This window comes from Entelurus aequoreus, linkage group LG06 (assembly GCF_033978785.1).
Source record: "Entelurus aequoreus isolate RoL-2023_Sb linkage group LG06, RoL_Eaeq_v1.1, whole genome shotgun sequence".
NCBI classification, from domain to species: Eukaryota; Metazoa; Chordata; class Actinopteri; order Syngnathiformes; family Syngnathidae; genus Entelurus; species Entelurus aequoreus.
In genome coordinates, this window is record NC_084736.1 from 48,130,819 (window position 1) to 48,144,383 (window position 13,565).

The 13,565-nt window shown below is 39.7% G+C and overlaps 2 protein-coding genes across 4 annotated transcripts in view; one reads left to right on the forward strand and one right to left on the reverse strand.

Annotated features, from left to right (window-relative positions):
- The window catches only part of iqgap2 (IQ motif containing GTPase activating protein 2), a 108,036-nt gene that overhangs the window by 68,670 nt on the left and 25,801 nt on the right, over nt 1-13,565 (forward strand). Inside the window, exons 8-17 of the mRNA XM_062050902.1 lie at nt 338-516; nt 1,767-1,854; nt 2,627-2,790; nt 3,064-3,151; nt 3,236-3,399; nt 3,514-3,674; nt 6,041-6,165; nt 6,274-6,437; nt 10,073-10,163; nt 13,338-13,505. Coding sequence (XP_061906886.1) covers nt 338-516; nt 1,767-1,854; nt 2,627-2,790; nt 3,064-3,151; nt 3,236-3,399; nt 3,514-3,674; nt 6,041-6,165; nt 6,274-6,437; nt 10,073-10,163; nt 13,338-13,505 — 1,392 coding nt within the window. The remainder of the gene's footprint in view (nt 1-337; nt 517-1,766; nt 1,855-2,626; nt 2,791-3,063; nt 3,152-3,235; nt 3,400-3,513; nt 3,675-6,040; nt 6,166-6,273; nt 6,438-10,072; nt 10,164-13,337; nt 13,506-13,565) is intronic.
- Nucleotides 1,601-9,443, reverse strand: f2rl2 (coagulation factor II (thrombin) receptor-like 2). Of its 3 annotated transcripts, none has more exons than XM_062050905.1 (3): nt 9,152-9,443; nt 7,189-7,994; nt 1,601-1,692 (listed from the first exon to the last, which is right to left on the reverse strand). In XM_062050905.1, the coding sequence occupies exons 1-3, from the start codon at nt 9,216-9,218 to the stop codon at nt 1,648-1,650; spliced, it is 918 nt and encodes a 305-aa protein (XP_061906889.1). In that variant the 5' UTR covers nt 9,219-9,443; the 3' UTR covers nt 1,601-1,647. The 3 variants fall into 3 exon arrangements, with proteins under 3 accessions (XP_061906889.1, XP_061906888.1, XP_061906887.1); XM_062050904.1 differs by lacking the exon at nt 1,601-1,692 and adding an exon at nt 6,355-7,099; XM_062050903.1 differs by lacking the exon at nt 1,601-1,692 and having other exon boundaries at nt 6,355-7,994; nt 9,152-9,441.

Consider the following 13,565-nt stretch of genomic DNA (forward strand, 5'->3'; position numbering starts at 1 on the left):
CTTCATTTATATATTGTGCATTTTTCTATTCTGGTTATTTTTAGTAAATTTTTTATACACAGACTATTCTAGATCAGTTATTTGCAAGCTATTTTTATTCTGTATCGTTAAAATATTCGCTTAGAAGATATTCCTGTAAAGTAGATTAGCATAAAGTATATCCGTTCGCCTGTATAGTTTTTATTGTTATTTATTCTTAGCTGAGAGAAAATAAAAAATAACGGCGGTCAAAGCATTGGGAGAAGGTTTATGGAATCCAGTGAGCCATAAATCACATCTCTATTATCCAGATGTGTAGAGGTTGACACTTACCATATATTGTTGCTTTTGTCCTTAGTGCATGCTGCTGTGTTTGCCATCAATGAGGCGGTAGACAGGGACCAGGCATCTGTAACGATGACAGCTCTGAAAAATCCAAACGCCATGCTAAGGAACACAGGGGATGATCTGGCTCAAGACTATCAGGACATGCTAAGCCAGGCCAAGACACAAAAACGGGACCTGTCCTCAGGCAATGTAAGAGAAGAACACACGTTCTGTTTATCGGTGTAAAAACTACTGAGACATGAGATGCAACTTGCAAAATGTCTGCCACAAGTTATGTCTGACATTCTAGTTATACTACCTATACTTGCACACCTCTGCCAAGAATTGCTTGGATTTGAATGATGTCACGTCTGGCTGACGTCCAGCTCACTGAATATGTGTGGTAGTCAATCAGCGTCTGTTCTCAATGGGGACTAGGTGCCACTTAGACTTTATCGAAGAAAAATGCCCCTATGCTTGCGTTGTTTTCGGCTGTACGAACCGTTCAAAATGCGAAAAGGATAAAAGTTTTTTCACAGTTCCTCAATCAAGGACAGGAGAGTGTAAGAGTTTACAAAAGGCAACAACAAAAATGGCGTACACTCCAGTACAAGGGAGCAAAGTCCTAGTGACGACTTCGTTAAAGGTCTGTTTGATACATTTTTTATATACTTGTTTTGTATATCCCATTGTTATCTTGACATTATTATTATTTACATTTTTAATAAAGAAAAAACAGAATTGGAAAGGTACTTTTATGGTTCTCTTCTTGTTTGTACACAAAGTGTCAAAGTTTTTCACTTCCGGGAAGATGTGACATAACGGAATACAGGCAGTAGGCAATTTTAATTTTGTCCCCTGTATTTGACTCAATTTTATCATTGCATGTCATGCATTATTCTCTGAGAAGTTCAACATAATGTTGAACAATGCCCAGTCATTTGATAATTTAAGATACACACCTAAAAATGAATATGTTCTGACTTGGCCTTTTCCTCACCCCTTTTATAAAGTCATCATAAAAATACATTCAAATATAAGTTCCTCAGCAGTGTAAGTATACATGGTGTTTATTAATTAATTTGGCTTTCTCTACTAATAACCACAGAGAATAACACCCTTTTATCAACTTTCAGAGTATTTTTTGCGAGTACGACATCTCGACTTTGAAGTTGTCAGAGCAGATGGTTCCAATTGCATCAACCGTAGTGGCCCAGAAAATTGTTGCCCACACCTACTTACTCCAAAGGCCTTGCCAGCACATTCCAGCTGCTGCAGTGTCAGCTGTACTTACCAAACATTAACACTCTGCGCCAGAAGGCAGCTCATCCCCCATTTGCTTTACGAGCACACCGCGATCATTGGGGATTTCTCAGGCTTGAAACTCTGTTGAAAATGAGTTGAAATTAATAATTGTGGCATGCTCAAATAATAATTATAATGTTTTATCTTCATACTAGTATTCCTTGGTATCTACTGAAGAAAGAGATGTTTACGAAGAGCTGCTGACCCAGCAAGAGATTCAGAGCTGCATTGACTTTGTCAACAGTAAGAAAATAAACTCAGTCAGTGGTGATACACAAAGTACACACATTAACACACCACATTTTAGCAAGTCAACATGTTGTTTCCACAGGATTCATTGATTCAGTTCTGACTTAGATATAAATGCAATGTGCAAAAGTTTATACTGAACACATACAGTACAGGCCAAACGTTTGGACCAATGCGTTTTCTTTATTTTCATGACTATTTACATTGTAGATTGTCACTGAAGGCATCAGAACTATGAATGAACACATGTGGAGTTATGTACTTAACAAAAAAAGGTGAAATAACTGTGTAGATTGTCACTGAAGGCATCAAAACTATGAATGAACACATGTGGAGTTATGTACTTAACAAAAAATGGTGGAATAACTGAAAACATGTTTTATATTCTAGCTTCTTCAAAATAGCCACAGTTTGCTCTGATTACTGCTTTGCACATTTTTGGCATTCTCTCGATGAGCTTCAAGAGGTAGTCACCTGAAATGGTTTTCACTTCACAGGTGTGCTTGAAGATCATCGAGAGAATGCCAAGATTGTGCAAAGCAGTAATCAGAGCAAAGGGTGGCTATTTTGAAGAAGCTAGAATATAAAACATGTTTTCTGTTATTTCACCTTTTTTTGTTAAGTACATAACTCCACATGTGTTCATTCATAGTTTTGATGCCTTCAGTGACAATCTACAATGTAAATAGTCATGAAAATAAAGAAAACACATTGAATGAGAAGGTGTGTCCAAACTGTTTTCCAACTGTTTTGTTTTTTTCTGCAGTCCAAGCAGCAGTGAGGCAGGTCAATCATGCAGTGTGTATCCAAGATGAAGCTGCTTTGTTGGCTGCACTGAGGTCGAAAGCTCTGGCCCTGCTTGGTGTACAGGACACAAACCGCAGCTGGTACCTGGAGCAATTTGCCGTCTATTGTCAGCATAAAGCCAAGGTAAACTTGGACACCATGTATGGAACTGGAAAAGAAGTGAAAATTGTTTATTCTATATTCGGTTCATGGGATAGCAACAATGAAACCCAGCACTACCAACAATAATCAAATGTTTTAATTTTCAAGCATACTCTACTTCATATTGTAGACAGTAAAATAATCACAACTGACAAATAAAAACATATTAACTTCTGTAACATCAGATAAAACAAATGCTCTATATATTTGTCATTGTTATTTACATTTTGGAATCACTATTTTGATGTTCTGCAGGATGAAGGAAAGGCTGTGCTGGTAGACAAAGAGGAGATTCAGAGAGTTGTCAACTCTTGCAATGACTTTGCTGAGGCAGAGAGACGAAGTAAGCGTTGTCTTGAGACTTTTATCCGGCAAAAAAATCTGTCTGTGCTAATATCATAATGTTAAACATGATCCTTTTTATTAGAACTTGAAGCAGTTTCCTCAATCAATACTGCCATTCGTCTTGGAGATGCATCTGAGACGGCCGAGGAGCTCATGAACCCCGAAGCCCAGCTTACCATTGTTTACCCAACAGCTGCCAATCTGTATCAGGATGAACTTTTTAGTTTGCAGCTTCAAGGGGGACGGGTAGGATATGATACCATCATGGTTGCTATTATTTGATCAACACAGACCGTTTGTCTGTGTGGTACATGCCGTGTGGTCAAGGGTCACCTCCTGCATTTCTCCTTTACCGTTTAGGCCGGCCTGAGTCACGAAGAGTTGAGTGTAGCTGTGGAGATGCTATCAGCAGTCGCTGTGCTCAATGAGGTGCTGGATACCAAAGATCCACAGGCTGTGATTGAGCAACTAACAGACTCTCCTCTGGGCTTTACGAACATGGACCAAGAGTACTTGAACAGGTACCTTTGTGTTAGTAGATCACATGCAACACGCCTACTCAGAGCATATTTTATTTTTTGCACACGCTGCTAAACACACACCAACTGATGTTTAGCCTCAACGGCTTCAAATATCTTTTCCTTTGGTGCGTTGCGCCTTGACTGAGTCTGTTTTAGCTTGGAACGCTCCAAACAAATGTGGGATGCTTTATTTCCTACGCTAAAGAGGTTATGTTTTCACCAGTGTTTGTCTGTTTGTTCGTGTTACTGTGTCGTGGTCTAGTCTAAAAAGGATGCATAACATAAACGATGGATGCTTTGGACTTACTTGTTCTTATTCAACAGTTTATTTAAAAAAAAAAAAGGAGTGCTATTACAAATTATAGTGTCGCTAATACAGCGAGTCCCGGCAACTTATGCGGGTGCGCGGTGAACATCTGGACTGGCAATCAAAGAGAGAATCTCCCAAAATCCACGCAGAGGTTTATGGGAAATGTAGTTTATTTTAAGAGCAGCCAACGCCAAAGCGCCAGAAAAAACCTACACTTTCCAAGTTTTCGTTTGATGCCATCATACATCACGTCATTATTGTGTGGATTTTGAAACCCCAATATTGTGATAACTCAAAAATCAATACTGTTAAAGGCCTACTGAAACCCACTACTACCGACCACGCAGTCTGATAGTTTATATATCAATAATGAAATCTTAACATTGCAACACATGCCAATACGGCCGGGTTAACTTATGAAGTGCAATTTTAAATTCTCCGGGGAACGTCCGGTTGAAAACGTCTAGATATGATGACGTTTGCGCGTTACGTCAATGGTTGAAACGGAAGTATTCGGACACATTGTATCCAATACAAACAGCTCTGTTTTCATCGCAAAATTCCACAGTATTCTGGACATCTGTGTTGGTGAATCTTTTGCAATTTGATTAATGAACAATGGAGACTGCAAAGAAGAAAGCTGTAGGTGGGATCGATGTATTAGCGGCTGGCTGCAGCAAAACAACCAGGAGGACTTTGATTTGGATAGCAGACGTGCTATCCGACGCTAGCCGCCGACCGCATCGATGATCGGGTGAAGTCCTTCGTCGTGCCGTCGATCGCTGGAACGCAGGTGAGCACGGGTGTTGATGAGCAGATGAGGGCTGGCGTAGGTGGATAGCTAATGTTTTTAGCATAGCTCTGTGAGGTCCCGTAGCTAAGTTAGCTTCAATGGCGTCGTTAGCAACAGCATTGTTAAGCTTCGTCAGGCTGGAAAGCATTAACCGTGTAGTTACAGGTCCAGGGTTTAATAGTATTGTTGATTTTCTGTCTATCCTTCCGGTCAGGCGCTTATTTCTTTTGTTTCTATCTGCAGTTAAGCCCGATGCTATCACGTTAGCTCCGTAGCTAAAGTGCTTCACCGATGTATTGTCGTGGAGATAAAAGTCACTGTGAATGCCCATTTCGCGTTCTCGACTCTCATTTTCAAGAGGATATAGTATCCGAGGTGGTTTAAAATACAAATCCGTGATCCACAATAGAAAAAGGAGAAAGTGTGGAATCCAATGAACCCTTGTACCTAAGTTACGGTCAGAGCGAAAAAAGATACGTCCTGCACTGCACTCTAGTCCTTCACTCTCACGTGCCTCATTCACGAATCTTTCATCCTCGCTCAAATTAATGGGGCAATTGTCACTTTCTCGGTCCGAATCGCTCTCGCTGCTGGTGTAAACAATGGGGAAATGTGAGGAGCCTTTCAACCTGTGACGTCACACTACTTCCGGTACAGGCAAGGCTTTTTTTATCAGCGACCAAAAGTTGCGAACTTTATCGTCGATGTTCTCTACTAAATCCTTTCAGCAAAAATATGGCAATATCGCGAAATGATCAAGTATGACACAGAATGGATCTGCTATATCAGTTTAAATAAAAAAAATTCATTTCAGTAGGCCTTTAAATCCCTAGTATAAACACTTTGTAGGCCTCAACAAAAGAAAAGCCTGGCACATTCAACATAATGGCCAAGACTAATTCCTGGCTATGGCAACGCACTGTAGTCTATTCACTAATGTACTGCCATCTAATGGCTTGTAATTGCAACTGCATGTAAAGTCAGTAAATCTGTACAAAACAGAAGTGTAATTAAAAAAGATAACTGGACAGCACAGCTGAAATGTTAAATAAAAAAAAAACTATTATTATTTTTTTTAATTTATATTTATTACACATCTGAACAAACACAATATAACTGAACATTGGTGTCATTGAGTGTACCGGTAGCGGGAATTAGTATCGATTCAAACGTGAAAAGGTACCCATCCCTATATTTATTTGGTGTCTATTTTTTTTTATTTTTGAAGTGTTTGTCTAACCTCTACTTGGTTCCCTTCATAAGGTATGCTGACACTCTTATCGAAGAGCGAGTGGAGACACTTACCAAAAGACAAGAGTTCCTTACCTGGAATGATGTTCAAAAGTGCATCGACGAAGTCAACATTAAGGTCCAGGAAGAGCATGAACGTAAGAAAGTTGTCAATGCTTTCCATAATACAGCCTAGGTTTTAATGTTGTGCAAATTCATGATGCAATCTACTTATATTGGACAAAGAATTTTCATCCTCCCTCCAGGCATCATAGCTATCGCGGAGATCAATGAAGCATTGAACTCTGGAGATCATCAGCAGACACTTGCAGCCCTGCTCCTCCCCACAGCCAAGTTGTCAGGGGTGAACCCAGCCACAGCCAAACACTACCATGACATCTTACACTATACGAAATTACACATCTGCCAGGTACTAACATTTTATTAGTTTTGTTTTCATGTAAGAAAAAAAAATCAGTCAAATTTCTTCTTGGACATGATTTTCTGTTTAATGACATTTCTTAAGCTCTAAAAGATGGAAAATTGCATCTGCCCTCTTTTTTTCTTAGTTTTTTCATGTTATAATGGTAAAGGGTTGCTGAAATCATGATTCAGCATTTTCCCCACTACGTAGTGTGAATATACAGTACTGTGGAGAAAATCCATATTCACCTCTTGTCTTTTAGTTTATTGATTGATGTCTGACAGTTGATTATAATGTACACATATTTAAAACTATACCAACAACATTAATTACAATGCCGCGTATTACTGCCTTAATGCTGTACACGTTACAGCCCTTATCAACTTTTTTTATTTCCTGGTTTCCAGTTAGTGTCTGGAGTGTGTTTCTGAAGTTATGCTTCCCTGCTGTGTTCCAACAATGGACCCGCAAAGCAACACCTTCTCTTTGCACACAATCATTCACATATCATAACAGCCAGCCTCTCTGGGATCCTGCGGACGGAGATGAATTGTAACTCTGATGTAGCCGATTTAGAAAGGAGCAAACACAGGAAGGGGTCCAAACAACTGTGGAAGCAGCAGAGACATACAGCTCCTCTGTAGTATCCGTACAGTTTGTCGTCCCCGCTGTAAAACAGGCAGATGTAGTGCGCAATGTGCAGGATGCCGCTGGGCAAAAAACACACCACGAAGATGAGGAAAACCAGAGTACTGACCCTGATGAAAGGTCTCCAGTCACATCCAGATTGTCCAAGGTGATATACCACCGATGCCTGTGCAAAGAGTGAAATTATAAAGGGAACTACAAAGCCCAGACAAACCAGCATCAGTCTGTATGGCACCAACAGTGAATGGGATTTTTCTTCAAGGGGAAGCACATCGTGACAGGTGGTGACGCCCATCTGAGCGAGCCAATAGCTTTGCCTAACCAAGAGCTCTGGAACAATAGCTGCCCCGAATAGGAACCACACGATGAGGCACGCCCACGCTGCTAGTGCTGTTTTGGCCAGCCTCCTGTACAAGAAGGGCTTAACCACAGCCAGGTAGCGCTTCAGACTGATGCATGCTATAGTCTGTGCTGAGCAGTAGACATTGCCATAAAACAAGGCTGTCATCAGTCTGCACGAGATTTCCCCAAATACCCAGTTATTTCCGCTAAAATGGTAGTGAACACGTAGTGCCAGGGAGAGCAGGAGCAGCAGGTCAGACAAGGCCAGGTTCAGATAAAGCACAACTGTGGACAAGGACTTGGTTCGAAGTCTCACTCTGAGAAAAGTGAGAATGTAGGCGTTGGAGGGGATACCCACAAGCATAGCTAGCACGTAGGAGAATGGAAGAATCCAGGTGCTTAAAATCCCTGTAGTGTATGCTGCCGCAGCATCGTCTGTGTCCACATCCAGCCAGGGGTCTCCACTGGGATGCAGGCTGATAGACAGCTGCTTGGTCAGATTATGTTGGTATGTTTTGCCTTTGAAAGATTTTGGATCCACTTTGGTTTTGTTTGTGGGACTGGTTATATTCCCTGTATGGATGAAAAAACAATGTTTTTATTGCCTGATTATTTATTAAAGATATGCTATATTTAAGCTACATCACTTCATAGAAAACACATAAATAAATAAACATTATAGGCCTGGTGTACCAAGATCCATATACCATTTGCTGAACAGTGTGTGCAAACTATAAAATTGTGTGTACTATCAGTAGGCATGTTGCGTGTGATCTACTAAGACTGGGTGTGCAATTGAAAAGTGGTGCAGACTGCTTAAATTAAGTTTTTGTGTGTACTACCGGCATTATACTCAATATTTTGCTCTCCAACCTGTGTGACGACGTTGAACTAGCAGCACAGATCTATAGTCTTGAACACCTTTTCTGCAATATAGAATCATAACCTGTAGACAACAGAAACTATTTTTAGCATATCTGACGCCATGCAAGGAGGCGGTGGTCCATCAGCACCATTACAGACCAATGAATATGCAAGAAAATTCATATGGAATGTCGTTTTTTCATATAGGAAATGTATTATAATTTCCTGAATAAAAAACGGCTAGCAAATTGAATTTGTTTTAGATCAGCTATAAAATTATAAAATATTGCTGAATAGACCATTACATTTGTTTTAGTTATGAAAGTCCAATTATGTTGACAGGACTGAAGTTTCTCTGTCCATTGTCTGTTTTGGCAGCATGAGCACTTCCCTTCTCACAGTTGTGTGCGGAACTGTATCAGTTTGGACATACTTTTCAGACGTGCTAACATGCAAAATAACGCTCACAGAACAGTGATCAGCCATGGTAGATTACACTGCACATGCTGAATGATTATATTTGCATCTTCTTCCAGTATTGTGGGCGTTCTAAGCAGCCTATATTCTGCATTGGACGCTAATAGATTGCGCTAATTATTCTGCTCAAGTACAGTAGAAGACACAATTCTCTGTGCACAAGTTTAGTAGATAATTTTTGCATGTGCTATCAAGTTTGCACATGTTTTAGTACATGCAAACCTTTAGTAGATCAGGCCCTTAGTGTTTTAATTTGGTAGTTTCACCAATAGTTATTTTGGGTTTTCTCTTTACAATGATTTGTAACTGTCCTAAGTACAAAATTGCCATTGTAAACACCGTCATTTCAATGAGGCTAGGTTTGTTTGTATTTAGCAAATGGTACTCACCATCATCCTGGATGGTTGGAACTGCTGTTAGGAGACAAAGGAAAAATCCAGCTAAAATTTCGGCCATCGCTCTTGGATGGAGAAAATGTAAATGTTCTTGGGTTTTTCGTGTTATTCAGTAAGTGCAGCAGTTCTCCACCGATGAAATCCCCGTTGGGGCATCTCTCCACTGCTAAAGTACAACTGCAAGTGATGTGTACTCAAGCTTGGCTTCCTCACAGTATACATACAACGAGAGCTTGTCTGTTTGTTCGGTGCTGCAAGCACGTTTCCTGTCCAGCCTTGAAAACAGAATTCCCGAGCTGCCTACGTCAGTAACGACCCTCTGACTCACGAGGGAGGGAGGATACAGCTTCATGGTTTATCATGTGCTGTGATATACTGTATGCTACACACTGTATTTACATAAACATTGTTTTGGTTTAAATATCAGAATTAAGCAATATAATGCTAATACTGAATTTTTTTTCATTACAGGGACCATCCACTTTAATATAATGCAGTGCAGTGAACACATTTCATGTTTTTTTTGTGGTTGCAATACCATACAGTAGTCTTGTGTACAGGAAGATAAGGCTATCAAGTTATTCATTTTCTTCAAATGAAACTTTTATATAACCAATTGTTGAGAATAATTTAATGAGAAACTAACCCAACAGATGCAGATATAAACATGTTATTTTTAGTCCCAAACGTTAATGGTGACTTCCTTCCTGTCGGCCCTGTGGTCGGAGATTGCCTTATCCCTCTCCAGAGTTCTCTCAAATTAGCCTAAAAAGAAATGGAAAAGTTGGATTGAACAAACATTTTTTTCTGCTGTCATGGTTTTCTAGGTACAAACTGATCTAAACTAAATTGAATTAAAGCAATAATTTTTGAGTACTTTTGAGTACATACGGTATCTAAAATCTCTGATTGCAGACATCTGGAGATGAATCTGCTGTACTGTGGCTGGACCAAATCCAAGAGGCTATACATCAAGCCAACAAGGATGAAGAGGAGGCTCTCACAAGTATGTGAATACAAATGAAATTCATTAAACCTACAGCTTCAGCAATAGAAGATTTTAGTCAATGTCCAATTAATTTCCCAAAACAAATATATGATCAATTCTCAAACATCGCACTAAACAACTTTTTACGTTGGAAAATTGTATTTCCAGCTCCTTTACACAGATATTGTGACCTTTGTATATTATATATTAAATACAGTGGAACCTTGATTTACGAACTTATTTGGTTTTAGATCATGTTTAGTAAATTAAAAAGTGTGTATAGTGAAGCACATGTCTCCATTAGAAACAATGTAAATATAAATTATGGGTTCCAGCCTTGACAAAAGTCCCTATTTTAGTTAAGGTTTGTATACTTTAAACACAAAATAAAGTGTTACATTGTACTGTATAGCAAACAAACATAACAAGGAGGTGATGAATCAACTGTCTTTATGAACAAGCCAAAACAACAACAAGCTGAACTATCGTGTATGCGCTGCTCTGCCTACATGCGCACACACAGAAGCCCCTTTGGTGCCCTCACAAATGATGAGAAATCACAAATACCCTCACAAACGATCAGAAATCATAAATATTCTAAACATTAACAACCAAATTGCTACAATGATGAACATTTTAAAAAGTAGAACCCACTTACAGTAAATTAATATCGCCAAATGTCCTCGTAAGCTGCTCCTTTGGCTCACGAAAGGGAAAGAAACAGCAGGCAGAGGGAGAGAAGGGAGGGATGGGGGGAGAGGCTGTGTGTGTGTCTGTGTGCTCTGGAAGAGGTGCCACTGACAGGTAGTCTTCTCAGCTGGGAAATAAATCCACTTGGGCATCTTTTTCCATAAGTCTGTTCTCATCACAATTAAAAACTTACTGTGGTTTGAAGCCAGCTTCCTCAATCTCTTCAATACAAGCAAGCACAAAAATTAAATTTAATATAAATCTGCTTGTCCCTCATAATTTTGACAAAATAATACAAACCCCGTTTCCATATGAGTTGGAAAATTGTGTTAAATGTAAATATAAACGGAATACAATGATTTGCAAATCATTTTCAACCCATACTCAGTTGAATATGCTACAAAGACAACATATTTGATGTTCAAACTGATAAAGATTTTTTTTGGGCAAATAATCATTAACTTTAGAATTTGATGCCAGCAACATGTGACAAAGAAGTTGGGAAAGGTGGCAATAAATACTGATAAAGTTGAGGAATGCTCATCAAACACTTATTTGGAACATCCCACAGGTGAACAGGCAAATTGGGAACAGGTGGGTGCCATGATTGGGTATAAAAGTAGATTCCTTGAAATGCTCAGTCATTCACAAACAAGGATGGGGCGAGGGTCACCACTTTGTCAACAAATGCGTGAGCAAAATGTTGAACAGTTTAAGAAAAACCTTTCTCAACCAGCTATTGCAAGGAATTTAGGGATTTCACCATCTACGGTCCGTAATATCATCAAAGGGTTCAGAGAATCTGGAGAAATCACTGCATGTAAGCAGCTAAGCCCGTGACCTTCGATCCCTCAGGCTGTACTGCATCAACAAGCGACATCAGTGTGTAAAGGATATTACCACGTGGGCTCAGGAACACTTCAGAAACCCACTGTCAGTAACAGTTGGTCGCTACATCCGTAAGTGCAAGTTAAAACTCTCCTATGCAAGGCGAAAACCGTTTATCAACAACACCCAGAAACGCCGTCGGCTTCGCTGGGCCTGAGCTCATCTGAGATGGACTGATACAAAGTGAAAAAGTGTTCTGTGGTCTGACGAGTCCACATTTCAAATTGTTTTTGGAAACTGGACGTTGTGTCCTCCGGACCAAAGAGTAAAAGAACCATCCGGATTGTTATAGGCGCAAAGTTGAAGGTGATGGTTTGGGGGTGTATTAGTGCCCAAGACATGGGTAACTTACACATCTGTGAAGGCGCCATTAATGCTGAAAGGTACATTCAGGTTTTGGAGCAACATATGTTGCCATCCAAGCAACGTTACCATGGACGCCCCTGCTTATTTCAGCAAGACAATGCCAAGCCACATGTTACATCAACGTGGCTTCATAGTAAAAGAGTGCGGGTACTAGAATGGCCTGCCTGTAGTCCAGACCTGTCTCCCATTGAAAATGTGTGGCGCATTATGAAGCCTAAAATACCACAACGGAGACCCGCGGACTGTTGAACAACTTAAGCTGTACATCAAGCAAGAATGGGAAAGAATTCCACCTGAGAAGCTTAAAAAATGTGTCTCCTCAGTTCCCAAACGTTTACTGAGTGTTGTGAAAAGGAAAGGCCACCCCAGACTGTTGAACAATTTAAGCTGTACATCAAGCAAGAATGGGAAAGAATTCCACCTGAGAAGCTTAAAAAATGTGTCTCCTCAGTTCCCAAACGTTTACTGAGTGTTGTTAAAAGGAAAGGCCATGTAACACAGTGGTGAACATGCCCTTTCCCAACTACTTTGGCATGTGTTGCAGCCTTGAAATTCTAAGTTAATTATTATTTGCAAAAAAAAAATAAAGTTTGAGTTTGAACATCAATATCTTGTCTTTGTAGTGCATTCAATTGAATATGGGTTGAAAAGGATTTGCAAATCATTGTATTCCGTTTATATTTACATCTAACACAATTTCCCAACTCATATGGAAACGGGGTTTGTAGAATAAGAAATGACAATATGACACTGAATGTCAGCAGCCACATTAGAAGCCTTTGTTTGCTTACTTACTACTAGAGAGTAGTTGTCTAGAATGTTCACTATTCTTCTTTTAATTGCAATAAGAAACATGTTTAATGTATCAAAATATTTTCTGTTAAAATAAAGCCAATAATTCCTTTTTTTTTGGTTGTCCCCTTTATTATGAAAAGTATCTAAATACATTTTGGTACCGGTACCAAAATATTGGTATCGGTAAAACCCTAGTTCAGACACAGAAACATGGTTTGCACAAAGAGGCATATTTGGCGCGATCTAAAAGTTTGGAAACCGAAAATAGAAGGGTTTGTAAATCAAGGTTCCACTTTGATCAATTCATCTGTCAGCGGCTACGTCATTGTGACATTCTTCTGGTATGACTTCCCAATTCTTTGTGGCCATCCAACACAATATATGAGTAACGTTACAGACACTCTTGTGTCTGTTTTGATATCGACTCAGCACAACCCTCTTTTGTTTTGTTAGTGGCTAGAGCACTAGCTGACATCAACAAGATGGTGACAGAGGGTGACTCCCAGAATACACTGCAGGCTCTGCAATCGCCAAACGCAGGACTGCGGTCACTGCTCTCTGAATGTGCTGACACGTATCAGAGCGAACTGGCAGTGAGACAAACAAAAAAGGCAGCTGAAGGTAATTAAGCCATCCAACGTAATAGTGCTCCATATTAAAGAAACCAATGTCCTTGTGCAT